Source organism: Erithacus rubecula (genome assembly GCF_903797595.1).
Source record: "Erithacus rubecula genome assembly, chromosome: 9".
NCBI lineage: Eukaryota > Metazoa > Chordata > Aves > Passeriformes > Muscicapidae > Erithacus > Erithacus rubecula.
In genome coordinates this window covers 21506527-21517816 of record NC_136660.1, presented here as the reverse complement: position 1 = coordinate 21517816, position 11290 = coordinate 21506527, and the positions used below count along the sequence as shown (strand labels likewise).

At 61.5% G+C, this 11290-nt stretch overlaps 3 protein-coding genes across 7 annotated transcripts; 2 read left to right on the top strand and 1 right to left on the bottom strand.

The window, feature by feature from the left end:
• Positions 1-20: 20 nt before the first annotated feature.
• On the top strand, positions 21-4386 carry ANKRD2 (ankyrin repeat domain 2). 5 transcript variants are annotated; one of them, XM_079312666.1, is made up of 9 exons: positions 21-1328; positions 1719-1832; positions 1911-2072; positions 2260-2367; positions 2541-2639; positions 2874-2972; positions 3101-3199; positions 3462-3560; positions 3650-4386. In XM_079312666.1, the coding sequence occupies exons 1-9, from the start codon at positions 1260-1262 to the stop codon at positions 3752-3754; spliced, it is 954 nt and encodes a 317-aa protein (XP_079168792.1). In that variant the 5' UTR covers positions 21-1259; the 3' UTR covers positions 3755-4386. The 5 variants fall into 5 exon arrangements, with proteins under 5 accessions (XP_079168792.1, XP_079168791.1, XP_079168793.1 ...); XM_079312665.1 differs by having other exon boundaries at positions 3627-4386; XM_079312667.1 differs by lacking the exon at positions 2874-2972 and having other exon boundaries at positions 3627-4386.
• A 147-nt stretch (positions 4387-4533) lies between these two features.
• HOGA1 (4-hydroxy-2-oxoglutarate aldolase 1) lies at positions 4534-7523 on the top strand. Its single transcript, XM_079312670.1, has 7 exons — positions 4534-4892; positions 5477-5605; positions 5694-5821; positions 5933-6067; positions 6239-6335; positions 6456-6589; positions 7170-7523. The coding sequence occupies exons 1-7, from the start codon at positions 4664-4666 to the stop codon at positions 7317-7319; spliced, it is 1002 nt and encodes a 333-aa protein (XP_079168796.1). The 5' UTR covers positions 4534-4663; the 3' UTR covers positions 7320-7523.
• A 132-nt stretch (positions 7524-7655) lies between these two features.
• On the bottom strand, positions 7656-11237 carry MORN4 (MORN repeat containing 4). The gene is made up of 5 exons (XM_079312677.1): positions 11145-11237; positions 9453-9550; positions 9211-9325; positions 9016-9125; positions 7656-8872 (listed from the first exon to the last, which is right to left on the bottom strand). Exons 2-5 carry the CDS (start codon positions 9517-9519, stop codon positions 8724-8726), a joined length of 441 nt encoding a protein of 146 aa, XP_079168803.1. The 5' UTR covers positions 9520-9550; positions 11145-11237; the 3' UTR covers positions 7656-8723.
• Between the last annotated feature and the right edge of the window lie 53 nt (positions 11238-11290).

Here is an 11290-nt window from a genome sequence, read left to right as displayed (position 1 = left end):
CCCCAGATCTGTTCCCTAGTACCACCCTGACCTGCCCTGCCAGCCCGGACTGTTTGCCTGCCAGGACCCTTCTCCAGCATTGTTCCATTGTCATCCCAGCTGGTTCTCAGTGTGGGGTCACCACCTCCCTTTCCTGGTGCTTACCCTCTGGAGGTTTAAGCTTTTGTCTGCCCTTGAACTAGGTGGGACAGTCTGTGGATGGGAACAGTCCCAAAACTACCTTCATGGCCACCATGGCCTGCCCTGGTGAAAATAGTGCCTTTCTGCTGTGGGAGGCTGTGGCACCCCTGGGACAGGACACCCAAGGATGGCCCTGGGAGCTGCCCAGGAGGGTAACAGTGACGTGTAGCTGTCCCTCCCTCCCTCAGTCTTGTGCTGGTGGATGGTGCCCAGCGCATTAACTGTCCCAGCACAAGGCAGTGTTGGCCTCATCTTACGAGGGGGGAGTGCTCAGGAGGCTTGAACAATGTTCCTGCTGCCGGGAATAGCTGTCAGCTCTGCTTGTTGGCCCCACGTGAGGCCAGTCTCCTGCTGTCAGCCTGCCATGTGCTGTGGGGGAGGCCAGGCAGCCTTGGGGACCCTGGCAGGGCTGTTCGGAATGTTCCACACCTGAGGTCATCCTCTAAAGCAGCACAGAGGGGCCATGACTCCTGACATTCCATGCTGCCTGCTGCTGGCTGAGAGGCTTGAGAGGACTCATTGCCTCCCTCTGGGATAGGCAGGCCGCCCCCAGGCCCCTGCCCTGCCCAAGGTGCCAGGGAGCCTCGGGTAATGTTGGTGGCTGCAGCAGCGTCTGCACAGAGATGGGATGATGGGAGCATCTTGCTTGCCTAGGCTGGGTGGCACAGACATAGGTGCCATGCCTGTGGAATGACCCTGAATCATGTCCCTGCTCTGCTGAGCCTCTCTTGACTGGCTGTCACAGGTTCTGCACACCGCAGCTCCCCATAACAAGCACAGGTGTCCTGGCCAACCCAGGATGTGTGTGGGGGGGTCTCTTTAAGAGGGTGTAGGGCTGGAGAGGTGAGTCAGGGCCACCAGAAAGCAGGAGGGTGAGCTCATGGCAAAGCTGCCCCAGTCATGTGGAGCAGCCACAGCTGTTGGTGCCCTTGTGCTGTGGGACAGAGGGGCCAGCAGCATAAAGCCCCACAGCCAGCAAAGCTGCCGGCAGCGCCAGGAGCCAGGACTGGGAACTCCCTGCCTGTGGTAGCAAGAAGAAGAGGACATATTCTGCATAGGACTGTGCACTGCAGGCAGACATGGAGCTGGATGTGGAACGGGCCAAGGAGCTCATCGAGCAGAAGCTGGCAGAGGAGGAGAAGGAGGAGGTGGGTCCATAGGGCAGGGGAACTTTTCTGGGCTGTAGTAGGAGCCCCCATTTTACTCTGTCCATCCTTAGTGACTTGAACAAGAGGAGGCTGTCACTGACCTTGCCATCCTGGGTGATAGATGAAGGTGTCCAAGGGCTCTTGGGGGGGATCAAGTTCCCAACCCGGCAGCTCTAGCCCATGGGTCAGAACTGAGCAGCCGGCATGTGCCTAGCTTACCAAACAGGGTGGGCAGGCAAGCGCAAGCCCAAGGGCTGCCAAGCGCCCCACAGACCTCAGTGGCAAGTGGAGCCATGCCCAGAGTCACCTTCCCTGGTCAGCTGAGGATGGAGGCAGTGGGGCTGCTGCATGCCCAGACAAGACCCTGCAGCACCCACTGTGCCTGTGCAGAAACTCAGAGGGGATGGTGCACGGGAGCCGCCGGCCGTGGAGCGGATGAACACGCCTGAGCTGGAGGAGGAGAAACGCCGTGGCCCCAGGAACTGGGGCCTTGAGGCCATCAAGGTGAGTGGGTTGGGGTGTGGGGTGGCCAGGGGTGGCTGTCACAGACAAGTCAAACGGGGCACTGTGTGTACTCACCAGGGCCAGGAGAAGGTGCGGAGGAGTTCAGTGGATCTGAGGCGGGAGATCATCGACGTGGGGAGCATCCAACGGCTCATCGAGCTCCGCAAGCAGCGCCGGCAGCGCCGGGCAGAGCGGGCGGCCACCCCTGAGCCCGCTCCTCCTCCTGAGCCCCTGGAGATTGTATGTCAGGGGGTCCCAAGGTGCGGGAGGGGGGCTGCTGGGATAGGGGCTGGATCACCCACAGGCCAGCCCCTGGGTCACCCTCCCACTCAGAGATCTCTTTGGGGAAGCAGGCCAGGGGTCCTCCATGTTGTCCCCTCTCCTGCACCCCTGTGCTCCCCCGGCCCTGAGCCTGTCCCATTGCCAGGAGGGTCCTGTGGAGCCAGAGACCTTCCTGCGAGCTGCTGTCCAGGGCAAGATGCATGTCATCGAGAAGTTTCTGGCAGATGGTGGCTCCCCTGACACATGTGATGAGGTAGCATCCCTGGCAGCCACTGGTTGCCCCCAGCCTGTGCCATGCCTCCAAGTCCTGCAGCCATGCCCCACCATGGCTGTGAGCAAGGGCTGGGACCCTGGGGACAGGGCTGGTGGTACAGACTGGGCAGGGGAGGATGTACCTGTGTGCCAATGTGCCACCCTGTCCCCCAGTTCCACCGCACAGCCCTGCACCGCTCCTCGCTGGAGGGACACGTGGAAATCCTGCAGAAGCTGCTGGACAGTGGGGCCACTGTTGACTTCAGGGACCGGGTGAGGCTGGATCCTGCTTGCACCTGCATGCTGGTCTGAGCATCTGGGTGTGTTGCAGCCAGAACTACAGCAGGGGGGCTTACTGGGGACTCTGAAGTGGGGTTGTGCTGTCCCCATCATGGAGGTGGCTGCAGGCAGGGCTCTGCCAGTCTAGCTCAAGCACGGGGACCTGCTGGTGCAGGGAACAGATAGGGTAGGGTTGTCCCCCACCATGACACAGCACTGTATGTCCAGCTGGACTGCACTGCTGTGCACTGGGCCTGCCGAGGGGGGCACCTGGATGCTGTCAAACTGCTGCAGGACCACGGAGCAGACCTCAATGTGAAGGACAAGGTGAGCAGGGCAGAGCAGGTCACATGGCTGTTCCAGGGACATATTCTGGAGTACCAGAGTTGACCCTCTGTTGGGTTAGCAGGTGTGGGTGCAGATCCCCCCTGATGTCCATCTCATCCCCCCTCAAGCTGCTCAGCACACCCCTTCACGTGGCCACCCGAACTGGACACCTTGATGTTGTGGAGCATCTCATCCACTGTGGGGTGGATATCAATGCCCCAGACAGGGTGAGTGCTGCAGCCATGCAGGCACCGCTGGGGGGCAACACTGATCCCACTCCCTCTGTTAACCCCTCCAAAGCCTTCCAGCATCACAGTGAGGCACATTTGGAAACATATCCCTGCCCCAGGGTGGTTGCAGCCATAGCCAGACCTGTCCCCCTTGTCCGTGTGGAGGTTGGTGTGCTGGGGAGTGGGTAGCAGTGCTGGGGACAGGCAGAGGGTCCTTGTCTCTGGACCACAATCTCCAGTGAAGCTGTGTCTCTTACAGGAAGGTGACACAGCTCTGCATGATGCCACACGACTCAGTCGCTACAAGATCATCAAAACGCTGATTTTGCATGGGGCTGACATGATGGCCAAGAATGAGGTGAGTGTGTGGGGCCGGCACTGAGGCCATTTGCTGCTCCACCACATTGCACCACCCTGTGCCCAGCCTCTCTCTACCCACTCTTGCAGGCTGGCAAGACCCCGACAGACCTGGTGCAGCAGTGGCAGGTGGATACACGCCAGGCACTGGAGACTAAGGAGCAGCCACAGGGGGAAATGGAGGTCCCTGCATGATGGCATCAGGCAGGGACCAGGGGCTGGTCTCAGCTCCAAGGAGCTGGATCCAGACAAGGCTTTTCTGTGTCAATAAAAGTCAGCAAAGAGCAGCATTTGGCTCCAGGTGGCTTTGAGGTTGGGCAGCCTGCACCAGAGTTGATGGGCCCGGGAAAGCTGGGTTATCCTGGAAGCAGAGTTATCTGGCAGCATGATGAGCCCTGCCTCCTATCACTAGGACTCAAGTATTGGTGACTCCAAGTGGTTCAAGGGCAGGACTCCTCACTGCAGGACACCGATTGCTCACAGTCCTTCTGAGTTCCACCTGGGCAAGCTCAGGGAGGAAAAATACATGGAGGACAGCTTAACCTGAATCCACGTTGTGCTGGAGGCTGGGGCTATGCCAGAAAGTAGCAGCTGTACTAGTGCTGGACAACCCTCAGTGGGGTTGGATGGCTTCTTGTCCTTCTGCCTTTCCTGCTGCAGCCATTCCTGGGAGACACGTGGTCCCTTTGCACACATGCTGAGTGCAGTGCTCACTGCTCCCTATATGGAAACGCTCACACTCACCCATTTACAGGAGACCCTACACTGACAGCTGGATCAGGTGATCCCTGACCAAAGCCCTGGCCCTGCTTACAATGACTGATCTTTCCCTGGCCTTGCAGCCCAGCCCTGTACGAAGCACAGGGATGGCTGCCAGGGTTGGCAAGCAGAAGGGAAAACACGGCTGTGGTGGCCAAAGCTCACCTGGAGGGACTCTGAGCTCCTAGCAGCCATCTCCTGAAGAGGAAAGAACATTCTGAGGTCATCTGGTACAACCCCCATGTCATCTGCCCAGCAGGGCTGCGGGTCCCTCACGTGCCCAGTCAAACATTAACAGCCCCTCGGCAAGGCAAGCAGCACAGCCAGCGGCAGCACCCAGCCACCATGGCATTCAGCAGCCTCCTCACCTCCTCCCTCCGGCCTGCCCTGGCAGCTCTGCGCTGGGCAGCCCGCAGGCAGCACCGGGGGCTCAGCACTCCCCGGGGATCAGAGCCCTCACTCAACCTTGGGGGCATCTTCCCACCGCTGGCCACTCCTTTCTCACCCACTCAGGAGGTGGACTATGCCCAGCTGGAGGGGAACCTGCGCCGCTATGCCAGCATCCCTTTCCGAGGTAAGCGCTGCCCGCTGTTCTCCACGCAGGCTCCCCTCAGATCCCTGCCTGCCACACAGGCAGCATGCAGGCAGCTGCCAGCTTTCCAAGGGTGCTCAGCCTCCAGCTGCACTTTGCTCTGGGGCTGGCAACCCCTCAGGTCACCCACCTGGGGCCCTTTGCATGGCACGTCCCAGGCACACAAGTGTGTCCTTGCACAACCCCACCACACACTTGCACGTGTTGCACACACACTCCACACATGCAGGCTTGCACAGGTGCTCCACATATAGCTGCAGGCTTGAACCTATGCACTGAACTCCCTTGCACACTCAAAAATTCATGGGACATGTATCTGTTGATTGCCAAGGATCAAAAGATGATAGGAGAGGAGCTGCAGAAGAGCCTCACAAGGATGTTCTCCAGAGTCTCCTCGTCTGGCCAGGAGGCTGGGACTGCAAAGACACAGGCAGGAGAGGGCACACTGTGGGCTGCAGAGCTCTGCCTGGGTGCCAGCAGCAAAGAAGGGAGTAACAGGCACACCTGACTGTCCTGGCATCCTTCTCCTGTGCCTGAGCCCTGCCCTCCCCACATCTGTGTTCCAGGGCTGGTGGTGCTGGGCTCCAATGGGGAGTATCCATACCTGGCTCCCCGTGAGAGGGTGGAGGTGGTGAGCTGCGTGCGCCAGGCTCTGCCCAGGGACCGCTTGCTGCTGGCTGGCTCGGGCTGTGAATGTGAGTGCCTGTGTGGGCAGTGTGGGGGGCAGTGCAGGGGCCATGTGTCCCCTCTGGAGCACTCCTCACCACTTTGCCTCCTCCCCAACCACTCAGGCCACTGTGGAGCTGACAGTCAGCATGGCAGAGGCAGGGGCTGATGTGGCGCTGGTTGTGACACCCTGCTATTACCGGGGGTCCATGACCACTGCTGCCCTGGTCCATCACTACACAGAGGTGAGCCGTGTCCAGTGCTGCCAGCAACCCCAGCTGGGGCAGCAGGACACACATGTCCAGTGTATCCCAACCCACCTCAGCTACTGAAATCTGCTTGGCTGCCACCTGCAGGTTGGCGACGCATCCCCCATCCCTGTGGTGCTGTACAGTGTCCCTGCCAACACCGGCCTGGACCTGCCCATGGAGGCTGTTGTCACCTTGGCTCAGCACCCAAACATCATTGGGATCAAGGACAGCGGTGGGGACGTGAGTGGGGCAGGACTTTCCCAGGGCTGCTTACCACCAAACCTGGACTTAGCTGGGAATGGGGAACTGGGACTTGCAGCCCTTCCCTGGAGCCCAGGGCTGCCAGCAGGCAGCCTGCAGCAAGGGGGACTGGGTGATGCCTGTCCCGGGGCATAGCATGTCTCTCCCCAGATCACCCGCATGGGGCTGATGGTCCACAAGACAAGGCAGGAGGATTTCCAGGTTCTGGCAGGATCAGCCAGCTTCCTACTGGCAAGCTATGCTGTGGGTAAGTGCCACACCTTGGCTGGGGGCACTCCTGGGGACACTGGCAGGGGGAGGCAGGGAGACTGGGAAGCTCTGGCTAGGCATAGTATGCTGAGATGCCAATGTGTCCTGGTGTCTCTAGGTGCCTCTGGGGGTGTGTGTGCCCTCGCCAATGTTCTGGGTGACCCACTGTGTCAGCTGGACCATCTGTGCCGCAAGGGCCAGTGGCAGGAGGCCCGTGACCTGCAGCACCGCCTCATTGAGCCCAACATGGCGGTGAGCAGGCAGAACCCCTGGGATGCTGAGGGGAGGGGGTGCCAGGCCACGGTAGAGACAAAGAATGGAAGTCCCTGGGGCTACAGCAGGTAGAGGGGTGCTTCAGAGTGACAGGATGGCAAAACATCTTGGCCAGCAAGGCAAGACGGGCTGGAGACGAGAAGGTGGGAAGTGCCAGCCCTGTCATGTTAAGGAACAGCCTTAATACAGCTGGTCCACTGGCACTGGGCACTGCCTGACCCTCTGGGAGAGCCTTGCTGGCTATTTATAGGCAGCAGTGTGTGTGTGTGAGAACTACTCCTTCCTGGGCCCTTCACTCATCCCACTGTGGAGTGGCCTGTCCCTGCTGCAGAGTCCAATGTGCCACAAAGCTCCTGTGCAGAGTCCTGTGCAGGTGTGCTCTGCACCCCCAACCCACAGTGAGCACTCCATGGGGCGCTGCAGCCACCTCAGAGCCTGCCAGCCCTGCAGCCCCACATGGGGAGTGATGGCGAGCAAAGGAGCAGGGGCTGCCCAGCAGAGCCCAGAGACTGTGCTGGCCCATGAAAGCCAGAAAGTCTCCACGCCCTCCCTCCCACAGGTCACCCGCCGCTTTGGGGTCCCAGGGCTGAAGAAGGCCATGGAGTGGTTTGGCTACTATGGAGGTCCCTGCCGTGCACCCCTGGCTCCTCTGAGCCCTGCCCAGGTTGAAGAGCTGAGGAGCACCTTCACTGCCAATGGCTGGTTGTGAGGTGCTCTCCAAGTGCCCCTTCCCACACCGGGAAGGGACAGGAGTCAGAGACCCTGGGAACTGGGAACATTTTGGGGACACTGGGAGGTGGCCAGGAGAGGTCTGCCCATGTTACTCTTTCCCGTTGGACAGGGCTGTACTGAGCAAAGTGGGTAGAGGAGGGCAACCCCAGGCTAGCCTGCATCCCTGCCAGCCCCCAGGGTCCTGTTGTCTTCACCTGGGAAGGGGTAGATCCTTGTGCCATGAATAAACCTGCCATCTCCTCTCTGTGTCTGCAGTCCTGTCTGTGCAAGGCCCCCATGCCACCCCTGCTCCCAGCAAAAAAGACATGGCACGGTGTTTGGCAACATGGTTTACTCAGCTGAGGCCTGTGCAGGCAGCAGCACAAGGCAGGGTCACAGCAAGGCACGGGCCCCAGAGCAGGCAGAGACTGGCAGGGAGGGCACAGCCCCTGCAGCGCCGGGACCCTGTGCCACAGCCAGCCAGACCGCACCGGGGGGACGGTGAGCATGCAGTGGGGAGATGAAGGACGCATGTGGGGGGCAAAATGGGGAACTGTGTGCCCCATGCCTGCCCTTATGCCATACCTCTATCCCCTCCCACCCTGCCCTGGCCCCCACAGCCCTGCTCATGTCCCTCATTCCAGGCTCCAGCTGACCCTTCTCCTCGCTCACATTGCTGCCGTTCTCCACCAGCGTGCCGCAGACATGCATCAGGCTGGGCACTCCCCAGTCCCTCTTGGTGGGGATGCTGCTGCTGTTGTCCCCAAGGCAGTGAGTGGATGGGTGCATTGGCACAGGGATGAGGGGAACACAGCCTATTGGCTGGCCCTGAGAGCGGGCTGGGCTCTTTGGGGACACAGTATCACCATACCCTGGGGATGCAGAGGGATAGTCAGTCACCCAGAGCTGAGGGTGCAGCCCACAGTATGCTAGGGGTGCCCACTCTGCCCCCAGGACCAGGGCAGCAAAGTAAGCCAGGAGCTGCCCCTCTGGGGCACATGGCTCAGTCAGCAGCTTCCAGCCAAGGCACCCTGGCAGTGGGGTCAGGGACCAGTCTCTACCCCCCTGCTCCATCCTCTGCAGCTGGCTAGCAGCCATAGTGGTCCACAGTCCTCCCGGGGGGAAGAGGGGCCTAGCGCCTGTCACCCTGTCCTTCTGCTGCTCCAGCAGGTGCCAGGGCTACAGCCAGAAAGAAAAGGCACCATGGCCACCCCAGGGCACTTGGGTGGAGAGCAGAGGGTCCCACCCCCTCCAGCGGCAGGAGTTTGGCAGGAGGACGCTTGGAGGGGATGAAGGGCAGAAAGGCATCCAGAAGTGCCAGTACCCTTCTCCAGGGCCAGCAGGGCCAGGCAGTGCCCAAGTAGGGGGTCTCTGCTCTGGTGGGAGGGGATGTGGGGCACCATCACGCTGTCAGGCTGTGGGCAGACTTGGAGGCACCCTGGGCCCTCTGGATGATGGCCGTGCACTTCTCCCGCCGCAGCAGCTTGTTGTTCTCAAAGAAGCCCTCGTTGCGGGGCACGCCGTGGGAGCCATCAGGGAAGGTCAGGAGCCCTGGGGACGGGAGGGAAGGGCTAAGAGGGAAGCGACAGGGAGCTGCACCCACTGGGGATGGGGCCAGGGACACAGGGGATGCTGGAAGGGGCTGTGCTGAGCAGGGGCCGTGCAGATGCCTGCACCATGGCACCAGCACTCACCGAAGCCATACACACGCCCGCCTTTGAACTCGCCCTCAAAGGTCATGTTGTCACAGCGGGTGAAGACTCCAACGCCATTGAACTTGCCTTGCACAAACTCCCCCTCGTACCTGTGTGGGAGGATCCCCTGAGACAGCAGCTCCCCACAGCAAGTGGGAATGCCAGGGGAGGTGTATGCAGGAGTGCCATGCCCACCTGGAGCCATCGGAGAAGGTGAGCACGCCGCAGCCATGGAAGAGCCCGTTCTCAAAGTGCCCCACATAAGCAGTGCCATCAGCAAATGTCAGCTGTCCGATGCCGTGCCTGCGACCTAGAGAGAGCAGAAATGGGCAGCACTGGACAGAGGTGGGACCTGCCCCAGTGCAAAGCTGAGCAGAGATGTGGGGTTTGCTTGTCCCGCAACACAAACGGCACCTTTCCCTCCTGCCACGTCTCACCTTCTTTCCACTCGCCGCGGTACTCCTCCCCGCTGGAGTAGGTGAAGGAGCCTTTGGTGAGGGTCATGGCAACAGCCTCCGGCACAGCAGGACAAGAGCTGGCAGAAAGAGGCACAGAGAGCTGCTGGGCAGGGACAGCAGCTCAGCTTGCCCAGAGCCCTTGCATCCTCTCAGCTCGCAGAAAGGCACCTGTCTGCCCTGGGGACAGCTCTGCTAGGGGACAACACAGACGAGGACATGACCCCAGGAGCACAGCTGCCCTGCCTAGGCTCTGAAACCCCAGCCGCCAGGTTCGGGTTGCTGCCCGCCCCACTGCAGGGCTCGGGGAGATGTGAGCCCATGGGGGGTCACAGCCCTGTGAAATGTGAGTGAGTGGCAGGAAGAAGAGTGTGGCAGGAACTGGCTGCCTCCATCATGGCACTCCAGCAGAACCCCAGAGGTCCTGCACTGTGCAGACTCAGGCCAGGCGCCACTCTCAGTTTTGCTGGAGCAGTCCCAGGCAGAAACAAGCATTTTGGAGAGGAAATGCTTGCTGGATTGTGTTAAGTGCAGTTCTTCTGGAGAGGGAACAGAGAGCTTGTGGGGTTTCCAGATTCAGCATCAAGAATGGGCAGACCCACGTCAACCCCAGGTATGAGAGGCCACTCCTGCTAAGAGGGACAGCAGAGACAGGATCCTGGGGCTTCAGGTCTTTGCTCTGTTACCCAGGGTTTGCAAACCTGCCTGCCAACAGCAAGCAGCCCGTGAAGCCCTGCACACCTCACAGAGCCCTGCCAGGCAGCACAGTTCTCCCCAGCACACAGGGAAGGCACTAGAATAGAGACAGTCTCACAGGTGGGCCGGGCGCTGCCTCTCCAGCAGCTGCTGCTGCAGCTCCGGCAGTGTCACCGACGGGAAGGGCATCCCAGCATCTAAGCGGGGTTTGTCTGCTGTGCATCACCCAAGAGGTGGGAACTGAACCACACGAACCAGCAGGACGCGGCATTTAGGAGCACAACAGGAACTTGCCAGGGCTTTGTGTCCAGAGAAATGGTCCCAGCGAAGGCGAACGGCGACGGAACAGTGCTCTCTGCTGATGGGAAGGACCGGGAGCGCATCGCCGGCTCCCACCCTGCAGCACGCCTGGCCATGCCAGGCGGAGGAGAGGGTGCTACGGCGGGCTGTGAGCTCGGCCAGCGCGGGCTGTGGCACTTCACCCGGAGGACAGCACCCCACGAGCCCTCCAGCCGCCCGCGGTGGGCTCCCAGCACCCCGAGCCTGCACCTACCGCGCCCGCCGAAACCGGGACAGCGCGCTCGAACCGCACAGCTGCCGAGGGGTGCACGACCCCGCGGAACCACACATCCCCGGTAAAGGCATGGACAACTGCCCGTTCCACGCACCCACGGCGGATGCGCACACCTCACCTGGGGAATGTGTCCGGGGGTGTGACCGCGCCCGCGGGTGATGCACCCGCGCCCCGATGTACCGATACCCCGCCGTGTCTCTGTCCCCGCGGGAGATGCACCCGCGCCCCGCCGTGTCCGTGCACCCACGGCTCATGCACCCACAGCGCGGTGTGTTCATGCACCCACGACTGATACACGCACGCCCCACCACCGGGACACGCGTGACGACGCTCACGGGCCCGGTGCGTGCTCAGGAGCGGTGCGGGCGGGGCGGGCGGCGCAGGGACCCGCGGCCCGCGCTCACCTGGCTCCGCGCTGTCCACCGACACCGCTCCCCACCACGTCCCGCCGAGGGGCGGTGGCCGCCACCGCCCCTGCCAGCACCCCGCCCTGCCGGGCGGTGCCACGCCGCCAGCGTCCATCCCCACTCGCCGTTGGCTGTTTCCACGG